Consider the following 14,933-nt stretch of genomic DNA (forward strand, 5'->3'; position numbering starts at 1 on the left):
CTTACGTCTAAGGCTTAGGCCCTTGGGTTTAAACTTTACACTTAAAGAAACTTGACATTATGAGATCTTCAATGGGAGCTTGAGAGGGAGAGACCCAATGGAGAGAAGATGGAGAGGCAAGACTCTAGTCTCTAGAGCTTGTCACTTGAGAGCTAGAACATGGAAGCATTGAGCAGTGAGAGCATTGAGAGCTTGAGAGCAATGAGCATTGAGAGCTTGGAAGTGTTGGAGAACAAGATGGAGAGGCATTGCTTAAATAGGAAGAGGCTAGAGCATGAGAGAGGGAGAGCATGGATGATGACTCTTGATGAGAGAGGGAGAGCGTGGGGGAGAGGGAGAGCATAAGAGAAGTGGAGCCCTAGCACATAGAATCCAATGTGTGGCTTAAGTGCTTGAATTGGCGCTCCAAAACGGCCCCAAAAGTTGTCTTCAATGGCCCTTAGTCAACAGTCAAGAGCTTTATAGCCACTTAAATTTTTTGGGTTGCTCAATATAATCCACTCAAAATTGTGAGTTTTGCTTTTTTTTTTTTTTTTTTACTAAACAAACGAGACGGAACGTGACCTGCAGTACGGAACGAGACGTTCCGTACGTCGTACGAAAACTACCCTGACTACCATACATGGGGTTTGGCATGATGCCTTGCATACCCCCGAACATTGTTCCTGGCATGTACAGCTGACTTCCAGGCGCATAACCAGCCATACTTTGGAACACTGATCCACCTCCGAAATACCCAGGATGTACCGTGGATGGTGGAAAAACTGGGTGCATTGCCTGTCCATTCAAGACAGCATGCTAGCTCTAATAGGTGGCAGGCTGAACTGGCATAACCTGTGGAATAGGCATTCTAGCCACCTGTTCAAGCACGAGAGGAACCTGCTTTGGAGCCCCCGACTCCGCAACATGCGAGTGTTCCCTTTCCTCCTGCGCCACATGAAGTACCTAGGCTTAAGCATCAACAAGCTCCGTATGCGGCGTAGGTTGCCTATTTTGTTGTTGCACTGGTGGCGCTTGCAAGAATTCCATAAACCTCGGATTCTGCCCTAGCTGCGAAAAGACATTCACCGCGGCAACTAAGTGAGTCTTGAACGCATCATCCTCAAGTTGCCCAGTCATAAAGCCTTGTACTACTAGAGGGACATTCACGTTGACAGGAGGTACAAACTAACGTGGCCATGAGCTCTCGCCAATCTCAAAAACCATAGAAATCTCCTGCCTGTCCTTTGAAGAGGAACCCTCTTCCATAATGCCCTTCCCCTTGTTGGCCATAGTGTAATCCCCGCATTCCTGCATCCTGTGTCCTTACCCAAAACAATCCAGGCTCACTCTTTAAGGAAAAAGTGATTGATATCCCGGCAATGGAACCATGAAACCGGCCCTTGGGGCGGTAGGCGTTGGCTTTCACCCGAAATTCTTTACTTTAGACACACACACAGAGCACTTTGCAAAGGTAACCTCTAACGGGAATTAACACTTGAACACACACACGGCTCGGAAGCTAGAACGCTCCGAGCAGACGCTGACAACCTATAGGCCCCAAAATTGGCGCCCCTTTCGCTATTTCTTTATTCTTTAACAGAGGGAATAAAACCTATGTTCTCCTACAAGCTGCCCCGCACAATCTAGGCTAAGAAACACCTGTTCTGCCCCGATTTCGACAGCATAACTGTACTAGGACGCTTCAGAGTCAGTATCCCCACGCAATAGGTGACTTTCCCGACGCATACGGACACTTTGCAAAACCTGGCGAGAATCTGCAGCACGCTGAATTCTCTGTTTTCTGCCCCGAAAATGCGCCAGTTCACCTGTATAGCGGTCCCCTTGCATCCCCGAACCTCCGGGGGGTATTAGGGTCCGTTTAGGGCCGAAACCCTAAACCTGCAAAAATACACAGCAGGCTGTAATTCCCTGTTTTGGGCTCCGTTTTGCGTGCCGGTCGCATCTGTAGCAAGACCTCGAGCTCCCGCACCTGTAGGGCTACTTGCCCTTTGAATCGGACGAGATTTCTGGCCTAAAACCTCTCCGAATTCACCTATACCTGCGGGGGATTAGCCGCTAGCTAATCCAGTACCTGTGCAAGAGGCTCTTGCCTCAACAATCGCGCATGAACCCACATAACTGTACATTGGTCAAATGAAAAGCCCACTAGTGGGGCATAACATACTGCTCGTAGGGGAGAGAGAGGGCAGTGCGTAGCGTGCAGGGCATCACTCCTGGCACCGCACTGTACATAAGAGGGAAAGGAAGCACTCCATAGCTCTTAACCTGTGTGACAGAATGCAAAAGAGGCTCTCTCCCAGCTTAAAATTCAGCGCCCATTTTTCCCTTCAGAGGCAAGTGCACAGAAATGTGCCACTTGGCGCATTTACAAGCATTTTCCCGTTTCGGGTTCGCCGCTTAAAAATATCCTGACCGGTTGCCCAGTTGACTTCGCGGCAAAGTTGTAAAATGTTCCCCTAGTCATACCGGAGGTAATGATGCGAACACATTTCTCAGCCCAAAATAGCAGTTCCCAAAATTTTAGGAGATGCTTCCGTTGGGCTCCCACTGGTCTTCTGACCATCTATCCTCATTGGGACCGCATCCAAAAACGCAATGTGGCCCAACTATCGGATACTTTCAGTTGGTAATCACACCTTGACTTTAGGCCTTTATTGAGTTCACTTCCTAGTATCCACCAACTTGCTAAGTGCGATGGGGGAACCTATATGATCTTGCTCTGAGCCTAGACATCCTCTTACCATACGAATTTCAGTGCCGACCACTACCCATCTGCGGGTGAAACTACCATTCACATTGGCCATGCAATGTCCGACCGTTTGCTACTTCAAGAAGAGGGTCTCAAAAATAAAACAAAACCTCTTGGAAAGAAACCAACAACTAAAGTTAGCAGTTGCCACGTCCCCGACAGGGCGACTGAGCTTGGGAGATCGAGACAACCACGACCGAGACACAGGAGAAAACTCCATCAACGGAGACTCCAACAGAGGATCAGAGGCATTCTAGCACGACACTCAAAGTGTCATTGAGGGCCTACTCTACATTTTCACATTTCACATTTCACATTTCACACCTCATTTTCAGTTTTCATTTTTTACATTCAGTACTTTTTGTACTTGTACTTCAGACATTGTATTAGATTCACCACTTAGTATCTGATGGTCTCATAGGTCATTTTGGCCTTTTGAAGACGTTAATATATCATTTCATTTCATTCCTCTCTCTCTCTCTCTCTCTCTCTCTCTCTCTCTCTCTCTCTCTCTCTCTCTCTCTCTCTCTCTCTCTCTCTCTATATATATATATATATATATATATATATATATATATATATATATATATATATATATATATATATATATATATAGATAGATGGACAGGCTCCCCCCCTTTCAGTATTCTTTAGATGCACCCTCTCTTTTAGTTCAACTCCTCGTCGGCTAGATATTTAAGGTCTCTTGGGATAATTTCCTACGACGTTAAAACTCTCTTCTTCTTCTTCTTCTTCTTCTTCTTCTTCTTCTTCTTCTTCTTCTTCTTCTTCTGACACGGAGGGACTTATACGACAGGATCTGTTTCAGTTGGATACGCTGAGGACATGGATACAACCTATACAAGAGTTGGGCACAAAGATGATACATATAGAGAGCATTTTCTCTAGCTCACAGAGGATGGGTCCTTATCTAGGCCTGCCTACATGGACACTCGCTTGTCCCACGGATTACGATGTGCTATTGGACACATTCGGACATCATCACATCAATTTGGAGATTGAGATTAGACCAAGTTGTGCCAACTGTGTCAGAGAGAGCCAAAGCTTCACTATATATGACATTGTACAGCATACTATGAGATATGTGGCCTCTTTCACTGCCTCTTTAGAGAGGGTTTGGGCCTCTATCTAGAGTAATGAGATACCAAGATCAGAGACGTCTTGGCAACAATCTTTTGGAGATTCAGCGATATCGAGCAGGGTTACTGAGAGACAGATCACAATGTTCTTCCATCCAAAGATTGAACAAAGACGAGACAAGCCAAAGAGGAGGGATACAGGGTACATCGATAGCAGAGGTATACTGAGTGATCGAGCAGCACGGCTGGGGAGATCTAGGAGGCCCAGGAAGAGGGGATGCTCCCATCAACGGAGAAGGTTGCACCATAGAATCAGATCTATAATGACGAGACATGGGAGACGCCCTGTGCATACTCTCGCCATGGAGGACATCGACATCCTTATATAAGATGAGATCTATAATGGCGAGACATGGGAGACGCGATGTGCATACTCTCGCAATGGAGGACATCGACACAATCATGCAACGACCAAAGCGAGCCATCTCCGGATTCTGATACGTATATCCACCATTTTCTATCTGTTTTCTGAGAGGCACACCCACTTTTTGTATATGTAGCTCTCAAGCTCTTGATACCCACCTTTTACAACTCTAGCAGTGTTTCTGTTTCGTTAGTTTCTTTCTTTCTTTTTATCCAGACCTTTCACCATGATGTAACTCTAGTCTCATAGGTCAATATGGCCTTTAGAAGACATTAATATAACATTTCATTTCATTTCATCTCTTGAGGAAGAGGCCAACCCTCAAGAAGACACGTATTTTTCTCAGTGATGATCTCACTGTCACAAATTAATGATGTGGCAGTGCAACCCGGACAAACACACGGCAAAGTGATGACGTGGCTGACTATTGTACGGATTTCCGCGTTTCACACTGGTTGCTGACGTGGCAGGGCTGTATGGAATTCTGTAATTTGCGCTGGCTGCTTTTTGTTAGCTTTTGAGGATCAATTGCTTTTGGAACTTTTGCTTTTGGGTTTGATTGATTTTGGGGCTCTGCTTTTGGCAACCCTTTGTAAGAATAAAAGAGCCCTAAGGGCATCACTCTTCAAAGCATCTCGACGCAGAGTCTAAGAGCAGAGGACCCTGCGGGAGTTGTACTTTGCTCAAAGATTAATATAAAAGAAATACCAAAAGGGACACCAGCCTTTGGGGCCAATCTTTCTTGGCACGGAACTATGTCGGGCCGTGTCGACCAAATTGAACTGTGATTTAAAGTTGTGAAGTATTATAAGTGATTCTCTCTCGTGTCGCGACAAAATCTAGACTTGAGGTGTCCAAGTTTGTTAATGTGGTATCAGAGCATCAAGCGTGTGCTTTTCTCAAAGCATTCCGGTCCTACTAAAGAGCAGACAGATCACTTGAGCACAATTTTTTGGAAATTGTTATTGAAGAATCTTCGTGCCCCGACGCCGGACTTACTAGCCACTCCCACCCTTCATACATCGCGCATCGGGCACGCTCCCGTCTTCATGGCTCTGTATTAAGAATCCCAAATCATAGATGGGTTCTCATGAAGAATCTGATGGAGATAACATCTCTCGACGGGCAAGCAAAGAACAGGAAAATCCGGTGCGGGAACTAAAGAAAGAATGAAAATTTGGGCAAATTTTTTTTTCGATGGAGAAGTTTGCCAAAGCAATATACAAGCGTCCACTACAGGTTGACATGGGTATGAAAAGATTGATGACGTACTCCAGAGACCCGAGATTTGCGAAACACCTGAAGAATTACCCGATTGATGAGATTCACTCGAGATGGCGTGAGGCCATTGAGTCTCCTTTCAGGACAGAGACGAAAGCTGAAAGGACAGACGAGTGCAAAAAAACGAAAGCTTTACTTGCAGGAAGAGCTAGAACAAAACTGTTGACGAGGAGATGAACCAAATACTGGAAAGGACACTGAAAGAGAGATTGATGTGCTGACAATCTGGTTGTTGTGACAGATAACTAGAAATAGGAGTGACGAACTCGCTTCTGTATGGATTGGGAAGCATGGAGTTGGACATCCACTCTTTTGCAACGAGGTGAGCCATCTCCTTGCCTGTTTGCAGGTGAAATCAAGGATGAGATTCAATGGAATGAATGATTGGACCACTCTGTTCAATATGAACTTAGTGATGGATTGGGATCCCCGGAAAAGAATTCTCGCACATGCCAGTGCTTGAGGCGAATGATTCTCGCACACGACAATGCTTGAGGCGAATGACTACTTGCACACGACAGTGCTTGAGTCGAAAAAAATCTCTATAGACATGATCGCAATATGGGATTAGTTAACCCGACATCAATGAGGTCCAGAATGGATCTAGATGTGGTTACTAAATACGTTGCTGGCAGTCATTGTCTGAGATTTGGAATGAATGTTTATGTGATTGATTGTCATGTGATGTCATGTGCAGTGATGTGACCGTCGTCTTTGTATAAGTGCTAGATGTGAGGTGATGCGAGAGACAAGGGAGAAGGGAAAGATGGCCTTCTGCAGAGATGGTCGGGTGATGATTGTAGAGCGATGCTCTACATGACGGTGTGAGACCATACCGAAGATGGCAGCCTGGAATTGTAATGGATCTCATAGGCTGGATGTGGGCGCCTTTGAGGATAGCTTTTGAGACAGGGACATTATATTCTACTTAGAGACTCATCAGGCCCCTGAACAGATGATTCCACATGTGATGGGATATAGATGGGAGACGGCTTGCTGGATTGACACGAGATCTGAGCAGGGGAGCAGAGAAACGGAGGAAGCAGTTTATTCAGAGAGGAGCTACAACCACTTCTACACATCGTACAAAGAGATGATCATGCTAGATGCATGTGGGCGAGGCTAAAGGCCCACACAGGCCGATTTTTATACATTGCCATGTGCTGCTTTCCCCCCAATACATCAGTCTATGTTGGGCCTAGAGGGCAGTCACCTTTCTCTGTCCTAGACGATGACATATGGGAGTTTTCCAAGGATGGCCACATCCTCCTCCTAGGGGCTTAAATGTTTGGATGGGCAATGCTCAGACACTCTTCTATGACACTTCAGAGGAGATGCTTAGAGAGCTGGATGTAGGAAATTTGGGGCTTGACAAACACTCACAGGATAGAGAGCAGACAGAGTATGCGAGACATCTCACGAAGATGGCGACTACACATGGTCTGGCCATATTTAATGGCCTGCAGCGTTTTCCTAGAGTGGCCGGTTTCACATGCTTTCCACACAAGCATGGGGCCAGCACAGTGGCCTATGGGCATGGCACAACCGAGCTTCATCCCCTGCATTCAGGATTTCACAGTAGGACCAAGACTCATGGGTGTAGCAGTGGATCATGCTCTCTTGACACTTTTCGTCTCCTTTCAATACAATACAGCCCAAGTGTCACGAGGGAGGACACATACACGCTATACACCAGAGATTGACTTTGTTTATACAGAGGAGATCTATTGTCGTCTATTTACAGCAGCCAGGCCAGGACTTTCAGTGGAGGAGATCACCAGTTTACTGACTGAGATATTGCATGATGAAGTAGCAAAGGCATACCCACACACTCGGTCTGATCAGAGACGCCGTTCTGGGAGCATGACTCAGGACAGTTGGTATGACGAGTGTAGAGAGACGAGAGCATAGCTTCAGAGAGATCTTCTCCTAGGGGTCATCGATCATAGACAGTCTCGGATAGCCTTCCGGCATCTTGTGTGCAACAGAAGAAGCGAGCATTCCTGGAGCCCGACTTATACCAATTGTTCTCGATTAAAGACTCGGAGAGGCATGGTGTTTCTTTCATGAGCACTCCCCTCCCCTAGGGATTACTTCTCCTAATGTGTAGGGTCAGTGTGCAATTTCCTTATATACAGTCCCTAGACAGACACCCCTTCTAGATCCTCATGAGCCATGCCCATCTACGAGTACCTTCTTTACCACTGAGATGGTAAAGACGGCCATTGACACCATGAGGACCAGGAGGGCATATGATCATGATGGTCTAGTAGCAAGCACTTTATACATGCTAGAGATATGTTGGCAGAGGTTCTTGCAGTTCTATTCAATCATGTCATGTGTGAGGGTCTGCCTGAGACTTGGAGATTATCTACTATCGCGCCTATCTTCAAGGCAGGTGATCCTACGAAACCTGGAAGCTACCGTACTCTTATGAGATTGGACACACATTGGCACGGTTGTATGCATCTATCCTTGAGCAGCAGTTGAGCACATCGGCAAAGAGTGAGGGCATATGGGGAGCGGGACAGGCCGGTTTCAGGAGAGGCTTCTCCACTCTTGACCATATCTCTGACACTCAGAGCCATCAATGAGGAGGGTAGGGCACATGGGAGACGGATTTATTGTAGCTTTGTGGATTTTCGCAAAGCATTTAACATGGTGCCCAGAGCCAGATTGATGCGCAGACCATAGGAGATGGAAGTGCTCAAAACACACAAGATCTTGATATCTTATCCACAGCAATAACTGAACCTATTCCAGTTGAACAATACAAACAAACAAACAACTGTTTTTGAAGGTAGAAAGCATACAAGGTCTTCCACTGTATACACATCTGGTCCTCCGAGGTCATAGGTCCGTCCCAGACTGCTACCATCGTCTTTCACAGCAGCCACAATAGCCGCTGCAATATCCATCACAAATGCTGGTTGAAGTCTGTTCAGCACCACAAATGTCAGGCTACATGTGAACACCAGATTGAAGCATTCCAGTTTCAAGCAGCAAATTATCAGTAAGAGAATAGATGTATGCAATGAAAGGAGTTTCTACCTTGTTTCTCCGTTGCCAAATATCGGAACGAAAGGAAGATTCTTTGCCTGTTGTGCCCACACATTTAATAGACGATCTTCAGTTCCCACCATTGGACCAGCTCTCAAGACAGTTGTCTGCACAATTGGTATCTATGAGAAAATGATGAGCTGATACTGCTTCATACCATCCATCCCCTAAAAAAGAGCCTTAGTAAAAATGTCAGTATGCGAACTATGCATGGCAGAAAATGCACCAGACCACTAACCTGTTGAAACGTACAAAAGGATCATTTCAGAAATTAAAAAACTTAATAAAAGATTGTCATTTGCATTTGAAGGTGTTGATAATCAAAGTGCTCAATTGATTTGCACAACATTTGACGCTTTTTATAGAACAAAATGTCTAGCATGCCACACATCTTGAAGAGCCACACGTGAATTTGTGCGAAGAACCATAAACTTTTTTGTATCCGCTTTGTCAATGTCATATTTTGAGACCCATGCAATCAGCACTTGTGAGTATGAAGACCTGCGGAAAATGTCGAAGAGCTATCTCATCAGCAATAGCTTTTGTTTGGAAATATTTGGCCGACGATGTGATAGACGCCCCCAAACAAGACGCTTGTATGTATCTTACGATGCCCCCATGTTGCTTGGAAAGCTGAGAAACATAGACAAAAATAATCCAATCGATTAGAAAAGCAAATCGGAGCATGGAATGAATTGCTTTGTACTAAAGCGAGAGGACAAAATACCATAAATAGAATAACAAAGATGGCCTACTCTGGAAAGAGCCTCTGTTACTCCAATATGAACATCATCAAAAGTGAAGTTTCGAGTCTCAAACTCTCTCCCTGGTCAGAGATATGAACACCAACATAATAAGCATAATTTGAGTTTACTTGTAAAAAATGCTGCCAATCATGAAACAACAAAACAAGCTGCACAGCAATTAAGGGCACTAATTAACACACACACATATGGGAACATTGGAAAACGAGGTTTGAAAGAGGACTGAGTAAACACAATAAAAGAATTGATACACCTACTGTAAAATTTATTGAAAAAAGGATCTCACCAATAAGATTAATGACAACATTTGATTTTGCTATAGCAGCTTTGATTGAATTTTCATCACGGGGATGAAACTGCATGGGAACTATCTGCATAAAGACAGATATCACCAAGCAAACTTTGTAATCATTAGGGCCGTCAAGAAAATTCATCATTGGAAAACTTTATTGACTAAGACTAGGACAATTATTTTTCATGTAAATCAATTAACATATAGTAAACTTAATACACCTGACCAAGATCTCCCATAAGCTTCAAATGCCGTGGTGAATCTTCAGATCCCCTATATGGAACCATAACTTGAGAACCCATTTTTGCTGTTTACACACAAAGTATGGTAAGCACGCAATGGTAAAACGGAGGAAATAGAGGTCCTACCAGTAAACAGACACCTACACCGTGGAGGCAATATTTAAGTATTGAGGGAAAAATTGTGTCGTGTTCATGTGTGGTCCGTATACAAGAACGTACAGACATACAGAGAGGGGGGGGGGGGGGGGGGGGGGGGGGGGGGGGGGGGGGGGACGGAATGCAAAACGCCAATACGTTCATAGAATACTAGCAGAAATGACTTACCAAGCTGTTGGACAACATAGCGTCCAAGAAACCCAGTACACCCAAAAACAGTGGCGACAATACCACTAAGCACAAAACCAGTAATCGTGTTAGACGGTGTATAATTTAAGAGAGAAGCATTAAAAAAAAACAGTTCCTTACCTTACTGAAGATCTACCACCGGTTCCTTTTGAGATAATATAACGGCCATCCCTGACAGCTAATGATGAGCCATACCGCCCAAACTCCAGAGAGTACCCTGCAACATATTGGCCATTAAGAACCCATTCTACGATGCAAAAAGTTACCCAAACTATGTTTCAATAAAAACCGGGACTGTAAGAGATGATAGTTTCCGTTCTTTACATATTTTTGGCAGATTGGAAGTGTGACTTCCTTAGATTGTAGAAAGAAGAGGGTTTTAAATATTGTATTATATCTTATATGTGGATTCATTGGTTCAATTCATTAAAGATCGTAACTGATATTGAATTAACAAAACCTCATCCACATGCTCAGTTCAATACAGGTTGTAACTGAAATGCTTTACCAAAATATTAAATTATGTCATCTACATGTAAATGACTGCTAGACGTTTTTCATAGAACTAGACCCCTTTCCTAGTGCTAGCAAAGCCTGTGTCACACGCACATTGGTTCAATGTGCCATGTGAACAGGCACATTGGCTCAATGTGCCACGTGAACATGATCCAAGGGCACTCTGTAGACTAGGAAGCTTCCAAAATTTTGTACGGCACCTTTGTGAGTCTATTCGCAGTAGCTTGTTCAGATGGATCCATTAGACCAGTTACAACCCCTACATAACCCTCTTGGCACAATTGGTTGTACGAGTAGTAGTCAGGTGTCACACATTTTTATATGCATCCAACCACAATGGCATTAGCCTAGGACCATCCGCAGCACAGTTAAATCTCAAAGCATGTGCATTAACTACCCTAGCATGTTTCCACACGTACCTCTGATAAAGGTTCAAATTCACATACTTGGCAATTTATTCGGGGGATTATATTTGAGTTCAACATCTATTTTTATAGCTCTTGGTAGACTTCACTTTACACACATATAACCAACACTTGCTACTTCACGAGCCCCATTAGAAGAAAAAGGATATGCTACTGGTGGGGGGGCACCCTTCAGCCCTCCTCTCTAGCATTTTGGGAGACCCCTGTTCAGCCCTTTGATCAGAAGTCACCTACCATTGACAGTCCCATAGGAGGCCCAAGAAATTTCATAAGTTCCTGGAGAATCCTGCACAGCCAAGGGCTAACCTCAAATCAACCAGCCCTTCATTGTCTCTTTGGAGGCCAAGGAGCAGTCCCACTCTCAGCCAGACAAAGCAATCCTTTCAAAGAGACCGCCATTCTCTCCCAACTTCTGCATTTTCTACAGCATCCAGTGAGTCCATCGCTACAGAGGCTTCAACCACTTGTAGGCCTCCAAGACCAACCTCAATTTAAAGAAGTTTCTGGTGTTTCTGTGGCCAATGTTGAAAACAACTAGGAAACTGTTCTGAGCTCTCTGCTAGTGCCCCAAAGGAGCACTAAAGTAGCCCTAAATTAACTCAGTCAAAACATCCCTGTTTTGAAGTTAGAAGCCACTTTCGGCCTATGGATCCGGAGCCCTTTAACCTCTTCTTCCAAGAAGAGACTTGGACACCCAAGACGACGACGTTCCGAACACTCAAGAGTGGTCAGCCAGTTGATAAATCATTTTTTAAACGGTTGGATCTTCCTCAAAAATACTATTATTGCATAAGCATCAAGTACCACTGCAATAACCCTATGGTGACCGTACGAGGGTTGGCTGGGAACCAATGTAGTGTCAATCTTTCTCCCCCTGTCACGATTGTGACATATACTTCATCCATATGTTACCTTCTTGCCCTAATCCTATTGCAGATACGAACATGGACCAAAATGGAGACCCTTTCGTGCGTCTCTTCGGCCAACAGGTACACCTCGTCATAGAAGGGCTGCACCCTTACACTGAATGGTCACATCTCTACAACAACCGGTCACCAGAGTTACCGGGGAACGCCCCCTAGCCCCCGTTCCGGCGTTCCGGGGGGCAGTTCCCTTCCCGAACGTTCCGAAACGTCCCGGAACGTTCCGGGTGGCCAATGCAAACCGGAACGGCCATTCCGGAACGTTCCAGAACGCCCCGGAACGTTCCAGAATGCCCCTGGAAAGGCCAACGGCTACAAACAAATTTGGCAAAAAATTGAAAAAGTTGAAGTAAATGTTTGGGCTTCTTTTTGAAGTGTGCAAGGCCTCAAGGACTCATAAAATGCACCCCCCTCCCCCTTTCTCTCCACAAGCTAATCCTCAAGGCTCAAGCTCTCTCCCTCTCACTCTCTCAAGATCTCTCCCTCTTAAGACTCACTCTCTCAAGGCTCAAGGCTTCAAGCCTTCAAGCTCTCTTCCTCTCCCTCCCACTCTCTCAAATCTCTCCCTCTCCCTCTCACTCTCTCAAATCTCTCCCTCTCTCTCTCTCTCTCTCATTCATCATCTAGTCATAGCAAGGTTGAATGGTCTTCAAAACGAGTTTTTTGTGAGTATTAGAGTCAAAGCACTCTAATACTCCTTGTATTTAAACACAAGGAGCTAAAAAATGCACTATTTGGGTGCTTCTTATACCTCCCGTTCCGCGCCGTTCCCGTTCCAGACCCCTAGCCGTTCCCCCGTTCTGCGGGGATCCCGTCGCCGTTCCCGTTCCGCGTTCCGGGTAACTATGCCGGTCACAACTATTGGTCAAAGGATGTAACTCTTAGTCTAGAGTTGTGTCTCTTCGTCAACAGGCATGTCTCTTGATATGTGTATTTTCATCTCCTATATAAAGGAGGCTATGTATATTGTTCAATCAATCAAATCAATTCAACAAGTGTTCTCGTCCCTTGAGTCTCAATTTAATCTTAAGTATGAAGTTTTAGTCTTAATTCTAGGATTAGCACCACTAATCCTCAAAGTGGTAAAATTTTGTCCCAGGACCCGAAGGTTGTGAGCCTCTCACCCTCGCCGCTACACTCTCAACCTCTCCCTCTCCCGGAGTTACATGGACACAAAAGAAAGATGGTACATACACACCTACGAGTATGAGGTAGCCTATATCCTTCCTTTTCAACTATATATACACAAGACAGATACACAAATGTGTGTGTGTGTGGTCCCCATGTCCCGATGAGTGTGTAGAAAGTCCCTGCTGGTAACCTTTTCGTGTACCTCTTCATTGGGTTGTGCCCCTTCGTGCTTGCACTTGCATCTCGTCAAGCGAAAGGTCACCAAGCCTGGTGTTTGCTGGCTGCCTGAAATTGCCTCTTCGCTAATCCTTTACGTGGCCAGATTACCCAGCGTGGGTTTAAAAAAAACTCAAGGTACTATGCTCCAAGTGGCCGGCCAGCCAAACCAAGTGGCCCCCCCAAATTAAAACCCACATTAAACCCGGTGTGGATTGGCCATTAAACCATTAAAACACCAAAAAAAATGCAGCCCTCCCAGAGTTTGAAGAATTCACACGCTACTCTTTCCCTCTTCTTCACCAACGCTGGCTCTCTGGACACTTCTATGCGCGGTGCTTCTCACGGCCATAGAGGACGATCAATTCTACGTGCCTATTCCCTTTCTCTCGTACGTAGACGAGATTCCCTTGGCCACGAATCCACATTAGCTTCTCCCATCTATGGGCCACACATCTCGCCGACCTCCCTTCATTACTCTCTTTGCGAATTGACCATGCCAACATCTCACGTTGGTGATGCCCAGCAAGAGGATGCTCTTGCTATTAGTAAAACTTGAGAGAGAGAGAGAGAGAGAGAGAGAGAGAGAGTAAAACATCAAGTAGCATAGCATTGCATTCCATCACGCACTGTTATCAAACTGAGAAAACGTTAGAGGGCTTAAGTCACAGATCATCGTCAGTGTCGAACACACCAATCATATCATCTACTTCATCCACATCTAAGCATTTTGAAGCTATCTCCCATTCCATATCATGGTCGTCGTCAACTTCTCTAGCAATGGATCCGTGGATTTGGAAGACACCATAGTGCTCTTGTGTTGCTCTTGTTGCAATGTTCCCCCTGTCACGTGCAGCGGAATTGAAATGGTGAAGATCTAGGTTTTACACTTCCACAAATCCTCTTCTTCCCTTCCTTGTGTTAGTGATTGAGAGGGAGAGGAGGAGAGTGACAACCCGATGGGGTCCCAAACAACCCTCTCCAGGGCCCCCACATCGTTGCCAATGTGGTATTTGCTTTAGATTGCGTAAATGGAATGTACACGCATGCAATACCTCAACTGCAGACTCTATTGAGTCCAATGACGATTATCGCCGCGGTAACTCCTCAAGATGAAGCACCTCCGGGGCTGATCTGATACACCTTTGGATCCGTCTCGATGTGGCATTGTGGATGGCCACCAAGGGAATGATCTGGGGCTGAATTGCGCTCCCGATGTGAGAGGAATGAAGGGCTGAAAACGTAGATCTTGACGATGACGATGATGGACAGCAATGGGAGCACTCGATGACGGCGAAAGAAAGGCCGAGGAGAGGCTCGATGGGCTGTTGAGGTACGACCGCAACGGGGATGGCTAGCGAATGCAAATCCGAGCCAATCCGACGAGGGAAAGGCTGAAAACTGAAAACGCTACGGCTGATCTGCACAGAGAGATGGCAATAGGGCTGATCTGGCGTGTAGA

At 45.4% G+C, this 14,933-nt stretch overlaps 1 protein-coding gene across 1 annotated transcript in view; it reads right to left on the reverse strand.

The window, feature by feature from the left end:
- LOC147437674 (NAD(P)-binding Rossmann-fold superfamily protein) overlaps positions 1–14,933 on the reverse strand; it is a 75,773-nt gene that overhangs the window by 15,424 nt on the left and 45,416 nt on the right. Inside the window, exons 2-9 of the mRNA XM_086487171.1 lie at positions 10,381–10,477; positions 10,240–10,304; positions 9,895–9,980; positions 9,668–9,752; positions 9,373–9,443; positions 9,119–9,250; positions 8,609–8,724; positions 8,371–8,494 (exon numbers count right to left, since the gene is read on the reverse strand). Of these exons, the coding sequence (XP_086343297.1) occupies positions 8,371–8,494; positions 8,609–8,724; positions 9,119–9,250; positions 9,373–9,443; positions 9,668–9,752; positions 9,895–9,980; positions 10,240–10,304; positions 10,381–10,477 (776 nt within the window). The remainder of the gene's footprint in view (positions 1–8,370; positions 8,495–8,608; positions 8,725–9,118; positions 9,251–9,372; positions 9,444–9,667; positions 9,753–9,894; positions 9,981–10,239; positions 10,305–10,380; positions 10,478–14,933) is intronic.

The sequence above is a fragment of the Adiantum capillus-veneris genome, chromosome 17 (assembly GCF_014529385.1).
Source record: "Adiantum capillus-veneris isolate H3 chromosome 17, ASM1452938v2, whole genome shotgun sequence".
Lineage (NCBI taxonomy): Eukaryota > Viridiplantae > Streptophyta > Polypodiopsida > Polypodiales > Pteridaceae > Adiantum > Adiantum capillus-veneris.